This window comes from Ammospiza nelsoni, chromosome 1 (assembly GCF_027579445.1).
Source record: "Ammospiza nelsoni isolate bAmmNel1 chromosome 1, bAmmNel1.pri, whole genome shotgun sequence".
Lineage (NCBI taxonomy): Eukaryota > Metazoa > Chordata > Aves > Passeriformes > Passerellidae > Ammospiza > Ammospiza nelsoni.
In genome coordinates this window covers 23,581,727-23,592,447 of record NC_080633.1, presented here as the reverse complement: position 1 = coordinate 23,592,447, position 10,721 = coordinate 23,581,727, and the positions used below count along the sequence as shown (strand labels likewise).

At 40.2% G+C, this 10,721-nt stretch overlaps 1 protein-coding gene across 1 annotated transcript in view; it reads right to left on the bottom strand.

The window, feature by feature from the left end:
- Window positions 1-1,601: 1,601 nt before the first annotated feature.
- CDK14 (cyclin dependent kinase 14) overlaps window positions 1,602-10,721 on the bottom strand; it is a 326,690-nt gene continuing 317,570 nt past the window's right edge. Inside the window, exon 13 of the mRNA XM_059469292.1 lies at window positions 1,602-1,633. Coding sequence (XP_059325275.1) covers window positions 1,618-1,633 — 16 coding nt within the window. The 3' untranslated portion in view covers window positions 1,602-1,617. The remainder of the gene's footprint in view (window positions 1,634-10,721) is intronic.

The following is a 10,721-nucleotide window of genomic DNA, read 5'->3' as shown; positions in this document are numbered from 1 at the left end:
TTAAAACAGTCATGTACCTTAGTCAGAAATGCTGCACAGTAGGTGATGAGATTATGGATCAATAAGGATAATACATCTACAATCCATATGGGGTTTTTCTCAAATTTATTGTAACTTCATGGACTAAGAACAGTTCCAGTAAAAGAGATAAAATTGTGAAAAGGACTGGAGACAACTCTTTCAAATGTTGCAGTTAGAAATAGAAGACACTTCGAAATATCAGAGACTGAGTTAGGAAATCAAGGCAGGGGATTGACTTTAATGAAAAAGATTATAATGATGATGATACACCAGGCCATATCAATACATAAGGGAAAAAGAAAAAAAAGCATTCAAGGCCTAAAAGCTAATATCATCCCTGAACTGGAAAGATCAGCAATGGCATAGTGTTCCCCAGATCTACAAGGACATGCTACAAAGCCAGAGAAGAAAAGGACCATTTATCTGTTTTGGATTATAATTTAAATGCCTATGTTTTCTACAGCCCTAAAATGTATCTGTCTGGCTGCAGAAATAGGCATAAACAATTATCACCATAGAAAACTTGTAAAAATGCCCCACAAATTCAGAAGTTTTTGCAAACAAAGGAGTCAATGCAGATTCACTTACCTATATATTTAGCACATCTGCACATACAACGCACACATCTGCACAGTAAGAGAGAACAGATAAATCAAATACACAGACACTGCAGAAATATGATGTGCTTGTGAAGACTCAGACACAAGTCTTCACAGGAGACTGTAAGCCAATTCATATTTGAATAATTGAAATGACATCTAATGGAAATTAAATATATACAATAAAATAAATGTGTGTATTCATCTTTATGACAAAAGTATTAATAATACAAAGATACAATAGTGAGATTGTCTAGGAAAACATCTTGTCCTAGAAAATGTAAGAGCTTTGTGTTCAAAGGATTTAGAAAATAAACTCCCTTTCTGTGGATCCCTGCCTGTTGGGATTTGGCATACGAAAGGAAAGAGAATTTCTAAGAAATATCAGGTTTTCTTTGCTGGCGTATATTTACTTTGTTCTGAATGGAAGCAACTTGAGCTCAAAAGGTAAATTTCATTGACTGTAGATTTAACTAAGTGTGAGTTTAGCAGAGAAAGCAAAAGAAATCGAAGGATGTACTAAATATGACTGCATTTTACAGCCTCTTTCTTCTTCTTCTTTTGATAAGCACTTAACAGAAATCTATTCAGTGAAAGCTGCCAATTCTTATTTTTACCATATGTACAGATCGAGGATGTCAGAGGAAATGTGTATGGCAAATTAGGGTGAACTCTGTGGCCTGAATGTTAAATGAGAGGGCAAATTATGCAGGATTTGTCTACCATTTTAGTGCTCTCATTTTTGATGTCTTTGGGCAGGGCACCTTTATAAGACTATCCTGAAGATATTATCATCATGGAATGTTTTGCATAATGGAAAACACAGTCACCTCATATCTTCTTTTGCATGACAAACCATTGATTAGAAAAATAATAGGATGGAAATGGAATTTGTGTTTATACAGGCAGGCATCAGAGACAAGGAGAATGGAAGCTGACCTCAATACACTCGAGAACTGTCATAGGCAGATGCAAAACTTCTCTCTTTACAGTAAATTTAGCCTGGAAATAGACTGAGAAACAAGCCGGAGTCATATAAAAGCCTTCTTACAGTGAACAGTTCCTTATTCATGAGAAAAGTATCTGTGATATGCAAAGGATATTACATATTTTTAAATTACTCGTAGCTCTTGTTACACTGTAAGATCCACATTACACCCCTGTGAAAACAAGAATGTTTTCATATTTGACAAAATTGTAAATGTTTTAAATTTTCTATTACACATCTGATTTAGCGTTGGCAATTTACAGTCTTTAGGTCCATTGATGTACAGTTAGAAAATGGAATTAATATCCTGCCTTAAATCAGCATAGGCAACCATGTACATAATTAGGAGCTGGATTATGATTTTCAGCACTGAACACAGCCATACTCCTGTCCTGTACTCATCTGAATTAACGCACATATCTGTATATATGTTTATAGGATTGCTGCTGATGTGTACGTGCCATTAGACATGTAAACCTGCTGGTTTTATTTAATTAGTTAGTATTAATTACAAAGTTTATTCTGCAAACAGAAACATAGAAAGAAGTCTCAAAAGTGTACAATAATTTGGAAGACTGTGCCTTCAGGGCAATTGTAAAATCAAAAGGTAGATTTTACTAACTCTTTCCTTCTTACTATCTAAGAATATTATGTGTTTTTGCATGACTGAATTTAACGTATGTTCAACTTAGAAGACAACATTATTTCATTACTGTCAGTGATCCTGGGAGCCCAAAACTGTATTGTTCTCTGCCAAAATCATATTGCACACAGGTTGAAGTGGATTTTGGGTGATAAGAATTCCAATACAGCTGGTTTACCAAAGACCCCAGTTAAATGGAGTCTAAACTGCTCTAAAATATAGTACCTGGGAAGACAGTGTTGTGATAGTGGGAGTTCTGCCTGCTGGGACAGTGGAAGTGCTAATTGCAAATGTGCTCATGCTTCTTTCTATGGTCTCCCTGAATTAAAGAACATTGGCAAGTCCTGATATTTGATATAGTCTGAGAAGAGAATCAGTACATTGATCTGAGGCACCTCACCTCTGTGTGATAAGGATAAAATCTTAGCCTCTCTTTGGTTTTCTCATAGCCATTTCCTCTCTGTCTTCCTCACTATGATTTGTTGAGATGATCTTAATCTGATCCAAAGGCTCTGAACCACCCAGAACTGCCATTAAAAGCAGCAAGGATGGGTATACCTAGCATCTCTCAGGATCAAGCTTATCATTTTTAGCTGTAAATATCTATATGACTAGAGTTACATATGTCAGCTTTAAGATAATGTCATGATTTCATTGTGGTCAAATATCTGGAAAAAGGAAAGCATGGCTGATCTCTGCACAGTGTCTGTTCATGTTTATTATCTTAACAGTAAACTCACAGCTGATTGCCATTTGGCCCTTATCAGTTCTTCCTTCTAGCAAAATACGAAATCATTTCAGCTTGTTCAGGAACAGATCAATCTTATGATGCAGCTTTACAGAGAACTGACAGATAATACCAACCTTTATTTTTCAGCAAAAGTAATTTTTGATGTAAAAAATGATGCACAAGTAGCCACAACACTCAATATACATACATGAACAATGGCTAATGAAATACAGGCATTTCAATGCCTGAAGAAGCAGATTTAATACCTGGGTTTAGTACTGCAGATTTCTTCACCTGCTTTAGAATGAGCTGTAAATAGGCTGGTTGATTAGAAGACTAAAACGATAACCCAATTTAATGATCATACATAACATACCTACCAGAATCCTCCACCTGAACAGCGCAATAGTTACTTTCTTTGAGGAATACTTTGCAATGTATTAGAGAATGAATCTCCCCTTTTCTTCCACAGCAAGAGCATGCCAGTCAGACAACCCCCTGCTAGCAGTCTGAACCCAGAAGTACATGTTCCCAAATGCTGCTTAATTCACCTTCTCTCAAGTACTAGCAGTAAGTCCTGCACTGAGGCTGCATACTTAAGATCTGTACTTGTTAACCCGCTCTGCTTTCCATTAATTGATTACTGACTCAAAGCTGCACTTAATCCATTATGACAATAGTTACATTTGTAAAAAAAACATTCTGAAGTAAGAATCTGAGTTGTGGTAGAGTCTGTTCAGCCCATGCTCTGAGACAGCTAGAGCATGCCCCCGGGATTATTCCCATAAAACAAACCAAAGCCAGACTCTGTAATGACACCACTTGCAAATGCAGCATTTTTTCAACTCTCCCTACTTCCAATAAGCTCATCCTGAGTGCCTTTTAGCCAGCCTCAATTTTGGTGCCTCCTCTATCTAAACCAGTGAGAAACACACAAACAAATCCCGTAAGGAAGGGCAGGAAGTTGTGAGAGCTGTTACATGGTTATTGTTACTAGGGAAACCACTGCCTTAGTATTCATGTGTTCAGCAGATCTGCCTGGCTGTGTCTTGGACTCCCAGGCAATATGATGAAATAAATGGCAACCAGGAAAATAAACCCAAACCAGCACAGAATACACTATAACTGTCTATGACACTTAAAATTAAAATCTTGTTTTGGTAAATGAAGTCTAAGCAGAAATATCTCCCATAATATGCTTTTATAACAAGGGGGTGTATGCTTGGAAGTGTAGGGTATATTCTAGTCCTCTTTTCCTGAACATTAATAAAATATCTGCAAAAGTAATCAGTACTGATAGCCTAGAGTTGAAAAGCTAATCCCAAGCAGCTACATTTTTTGGCTGCTGACCTTAGCTCCAATTTCATGAGCAGTATCTATATCCAAGCAAAGGATGAGTAGCTTTGGAAACCAGACTGCAGTGTTCATCTCTAAGAACAGATTGTCCATGCTCCTACGTTAAGGGACAATTTTCTTGTTTGTTGGCTTTTTAAAGATGGAGCTTGTTTCTGAGTTCAGTCACAAAAGTGTGTGACTTACAAAACAATCAGTAGAAACATCTTGAGCAATTGCCATGCCTCTTAATGTTCCCTGTTAGCATAGTTTAAACACTCAGCAACTTTCCCAGATTCAGTCAGAAATTTGGGCTGGAAGGGCTCTCAAGAAATCATTTGGGCTGGACAGGTTGTCTTATATCTGGTTTATACACAGACACCACCAGTTCCTTAATTTCCACAGTGATAGGGATTCAACACATTTCATCCTCAGTAAGAATTCCACAGCTGATTGATTTTGCTCTTCTTATCCATCTGAAAATCTCAGCTGAGTGATAAAGCCTGAAGAGGACACACACACCTTCCCTAGAGCACTTCCAGCCTCAGGCTGTCCGTTCCAGTGCTGGCTGCATTGCAAAACCAGCTCAGTTATTACTGCTCTCCCTGATCGACTCCAGGCATGTAGCTGGTTTGCTTTTTCACCAAACTTTTTGCAGCAAGTTATTGTTCCTGAGGATCCCAATAACTCCAAGCCCAGCCAGAAACAAGCATCTCAGTAGGTTAGTTCTTGCTTTAGAGTGGAATGAATTGCAGTGGGGAGATACAGTGTGCAGCATAATTGAGTATTGCAAAGTTCACTTGCTGCTAGAGAAGAACTTCTCTAAACAGACATTTCAGAAGACATAACATGCACAAATGTGACCAGAGTTACAGGCAAGACTTCTGGAAGGATAGTGGTACTTGTTTTTCTGAAGAAATGGAGGTGAGGAAAGCAGCAGAGAATGAAGTGACAATACTTTATTGGGCAGTAACCATCTGATAATAAAGCACAAATGATTAACAACTATTTGGGCCTTGCTGAAGCAGGCTCACAAGCAGGGTAATGCAAAACAACCTATAAACCTAGATAAGAGCTAACACAGTAGATAGATAAAAAAAGAGATCTTTTTGACTCTACAAAAATCACTATTATTAAAGATAAATGTTTCAAGGCGTGTTTCCTTTTTTTTTCCAGTTTTATTTATACATCTTGGGGCTAACTATAGCAAAAATACTTCTGCTTTACAACAGATAGAGAAAAACAGAGAACCGGGACTGTGGGATTTAGAAATATCCCTGCCAGTAAGACCTGCAACACAGGACAATGGGAATATCAAGGTAAAGAATTAGAGTTCAAATAGACATGGGTGGCAGCTCATTTTCCTCTCAGCATGTTTATGTCTTTGCATGATCTCCAGCCTGATCTCTAGTCTATTGCATGATATGGGCTTGTGCTATCCACAGGGTGACCATATAAAACAGATAATAAGAGACCACTAAGAAGAGGCTTTGTCAATTAGAAATATCCAGCACAAACCAAAAGAAAGATTCTGCTCATTAAGTATATCCACTGATGGCACTAAATAAAGAGGCACATGTGAGCTACAGCTGGGAAATACAGGGAACTAGACTTCAGGCAGAAAAAAGCTATTGGAGCATTACAAAAACTCTCACTGATGTCCCAAATTAAAGATGACCTAATAAATATGATGTTCCATTTTTTTTTCAAGTCCAGGTTTCTTTCAAGAGCACAACACTACAGGAAGAAGCTTCTATAGCTCAGATATCCAGATGTAAAGGACAAGGAGAGTATCCAAGCCAAGCAATATGTTCAGCAGGGCTAGGTATGGCGTTTGGCACTGAGGGACAGGCATGCTCTGGTTAGTTTGCTATGGCTCCTTCTGACAATTTTACCTAGGCTGCTGTCTCATGGGGCAGTAAAAAGGCATTCACTGTCCCCTGACAGGCTCCCACCTTCAGCTCAGGATGGTTGGACACTGTTGAGAGCTGGAAGACTACTTAGAAGAGATATTTCTATGGGCTTTCTTTAGTCACATATCTTTCCTCAGATACTGGCAGCCAGGTTTGGGGTTGGAGGACTGGAGAACTTTTGTGCTGCAAATTAAGGCCATTTTGATAGGCAGGAGACAGCCATGGTGCACACTAAACCCTGGAAAATGTTGAGCGCTCTCCACACCCTTGTGGGCTTGGTCTCTTGAGACTCCCATGCAGTCAGAAGCTGAGTTCTTGGGGGCATTCATAGGAGCATAGCTGCCCTACTTGTGGGTCTCCATGTGGCAAAGCCACACAAGGAAGCTGAGGAATAACTAAAAACAGATAGTGACACAAGGAGGGCCTTCATGTGGGGTGGTTCAGAAAAAGTGGCGGCATCAGGAGAGAGGTAAAAAACCTGCTCTTTTGTTGGATGAGGAGTGCAGGCAGCAGAGCTGGAAACACCTCCTGTGGTTCTCTGAGGCTGTAGCTGTTAAGAGGGCAAGAGCCAAATCACCCATCTCTCTTGTGCTTTGAGATGTGCAAGTTGGAAAAACAGACAGACACCCTCCTCCCAGCTGAGTTCACACTTTCAATGAGAGCTTTAATAAGAAGCTAGGTTTGCAGGAAAGAAGAGGATGGGGAACCACAGGGTAGCACAAATTTTCATGTAAAAATCCTCCAGCAGGATGTGACATCTTAAGTGTGGGTGGAGAGCACCAGGGTGCAAGCAAGCAGTACAGTTTCGTTGTTCATGGCTCAAAATGTCCCCAGGATGTGCATTCATAAGATCTACATTTTGAAGCTGAAGATCTGCCTCTGGCCCAGCACTACTTCCAGTATTCTGACAAGCAATGGACAGCAGCTAAGAAGTCCAGTAATGGATACTGACAGTTGCAGGCTGCTGTTCAATCACAGGATGGCTTGCCTGTGACAGGCCAGGAGGGAAAGCAATGCTGATGACAGCACTTTCAACCAGGACCTGCCCAGAAGTCAAACCTGTCAAAAAGCCATTTACACACTCTGAGTGAAAACAAAGTAGCTTTTTAGTAACACTGCTCAGAGATCAATTGCTAGATTTTCTGTAGATTATAGAGCAAATGCAACATTTGCCAGAGAGACTATCTATATAGACAACAGCTGTTTGATGAGGGTTTTGGAAAGGGAAGACTGAAGTCACATTGCTTTAGAGCCTCAGGTGTTTACCATGAAACCAGTTCACTGGAAAAATGAGTACAATTGCATGGCCAGTATGTCCACCCATCCCTGCAGAGCAGGCTGTGGCTCCATGAGGGAGTAGGTTTCTTAAATGCTCCCAAAGCACAATACAAGGAGGGTGAACTAACAGCAGAGCTCAAGCTAGAGCTGAGCACAGACTGTGCAAGGAATCATTTAGTCACAGAAAGGTGCAAACACTTGTAACATCAAGTCAAATTTAGTCAGCAGTTTCACCTGAAATAAAATATAGAAATTATTATTTTGGTGATTTTGCAATAGTTCCTTGCTTTAACTTTTCATGCAAGACTTACAAACTGTCTTGAAAACAATTTCTGAAACAACAGAAAATGGGAAAAGAGTACCGTATGTCATACTAACTACATCCTGTGAGACTGGAGGTTAATATCCACTCCTTTTCCTACCTTATTTAAAACTGGGTCTTAGAATCATGGGTCTCCTACCTACTTCACAATGATACTGATTCTAGGTGGGAAGTTCAATTTTTTTTGCCTTGAAGATACTTGGAAGCAGAGAATGGAAAATTCATATGAGTACACTAGACACCAGCCCAGACCATAATCATCACCTATTTTCTTACTCAGTGAATGTTCATGAGTTACATGAGGTTGGACACATCAGCATTCAAGAGAGGCTCCCTTTGTATCTCTGCAGCCACAGTGAATTTTCTTCACCATAAACACCAATGCCTTCAAGTGGCTGAGAGCTCTACATCTCTCAGAACACGGGGAGCAGGGGAGGGTTGGTGGTGGAGCAGGGACACGAGGCAGTGCCCACCACCACAGCTTCTGCTGTTTTACCTGTCCCACCCCATGGCACACAGGCTGCTCAGCAGCCTTGATTCCAGCAGAGCTACTTTCTCAGGCAACATCAATTGCAGAAGTTTCACTTGATCTGTCCGTGTGGTATGGTTAGGACAGCCTGGCAGTTAGGACACTTTTTCTGAGAGGAAAACCTGGGGATTATGGAGCAGTTGGAGTCTCTTACCTAAAAAGTCAAAGTTTGCACTACTGGGTGCAGCAGGGAATATGTCCTCCTCAATTTTGTGAATATTGTTCCAGTCATCCTGAATGAGTTTATTTTTACATTGCTTTCATGCCCTCTAGAGATCCCAGATCAATATGAAATATTTATTCAACCTGTAAAAAAGCCTTCCTTATCTGACAGTCTGAAAAACTCCAGTTTCATGTATATCCAAAAATATTTTCCCCATTTTCTTTAAAACATGGCCAGCACAGTTTTCCCCCAAATAGAACCAGTCATTCACGCAGGTCTGGTTAAAATGAGAAGTATTGCTATTTTTTTGCTGAGAACATTAATCTGGTTCCTCAGCATTTCTAGTTCCAAAAGCTGTTGCCCAGAATAAAATTGTTGCCCGGTTGTATTGGGTCTGGCTGAGATGGAGCCCATTTTCCCAGAGCAGCCCTGACAGTGCTGTGCTTTGTACCAATAGCTAGTGAGGTGTTGATTAAAACTCTTTGGCTACTGCAGAGCAGTGCTCACACAGCATTTGCACTGCCTCTCCAACAATCTGCCTCCTAGAGTGGGCTGGGAGGGGCACAAGTTGGGAAGGGACACAGCCAGGACAGCTGACCCCAAGTGACCAAAGGGATATTCCATACCATATTGCATCTGCTCAGCAGTAAAAGCCAAGAGAAAGGGTGGGCATTTGTCATTGTGAAGTTTATCTTCCAGAAGAGCTGCTACACACTGAAGCCCTGCTTCCTGGGAAGTGTCTGAACACTGATGAGAAATAGAGAATAAATCTCACTTTCCTTTGCTTCTCTGCATGGCCTTTGTTTTTGCTTTATTAAAGTGCCTTTAACTTGACCCAGGAGTTTTTTCCATCTTATTTTCTCCCTCCCAGTCCCCCTGAGGAGGGGAGTGATAAAACAGTGTGGCAGGCAACTGGCATCTATTGAATACCACCCCACTAGTCCTTTTGAACAACCAACACAGGGCACCCTCTTTGCAGCAAACTCTGTGCCTTCACTACACTTAAGGGCCAAATTCTGATTAAGCTCCCATTTCAGTAGGATCAGAACTGGTTGAAACAACTCAGTTTTCTCTCTCTCAGATTCCCATAGTTCCAGGTTTGGAGAAGGAGGCAGGCAGCACGTTAGGCCCTTATACCCAATGCATGGTAGGCCTCTTTACACCCAAAGGGAGAATTCAGCAAACCGAGATTGGTGAGAGTTTTACTGCAGAGTTTGGAAGTGATGCAACACAGAATTTGCAATATCTCACATCCCAGAGCATTGGATCTGAGTTTAGGTGTGGGTGCCTTTGTAGCAGGATTCTCAAGGACAAACTTCATTTTGAGGCTGCTGCTGAAAATATCTCTAAGTAGGAGCAGAATGTAACTCTGGAGCATCTGAAAAAAAACCACTCTTTTTCAATATAAAAATACAAGAAAATATGTGTGCACAATTGTCTCATTCCTTAGAGTGTTATGCACATAATCAAACGAGAATCACTATGGACTGTGGCACAGAGGAATAGAGTGCTCTGCCTTTATGAATTAAGCACAGAGCTGAGCAAGTACCATTTCCATGGGTAAAGACTGCTTTCAAGGATAAATAGATGGCATCTCTGTAGCAAAACAAGAATCAGCCTATTCTCACAGCCAGTGTTCAACTTTATACTTAAGAGCAGTATTAGACTAAAAAGCACCTAATTTAACTTGAGCTGATTTAAAATGCATCTTGGTTTGTCTCAGCTATTGTCTAATCCTTTTGTTTGAGATGTTCTACATTAGTCAGACAGTTTTGATTCATGTGCTAACAATCCCCCTCAAGGCAGGTAATTCACAGACAATGTTCACGATGTGCAAAGTGGCACTCCAGTTCCCATAGACAAAAGTCAGTAAACTTTAAATCCCAGAGCCCCTAAACTTATTTTGCATAAATTGCCCTCACAGGAGGAGAGCGGAGATCTGTTTATATGCATCTCCCGTATCAACGTGGAATTCAAATCAATTTTTCAGAACAGCGGGAATGCTGATTAGAGACAAATCACAGCAGAAAGCAAAGGCTGCAACCAATTTTGAGTACAAACAAAATAAAATGTGAATGATTTCAGTTTAACCTCTATGTCCTACTTCAGGGTCTTTCCATTAAAGGTTTCTTAGCACAACAATTAACAGAGTGGAGATAAATTTTTGTTAAATAATGACCTCCTACAGATGGCATTTTTTTTC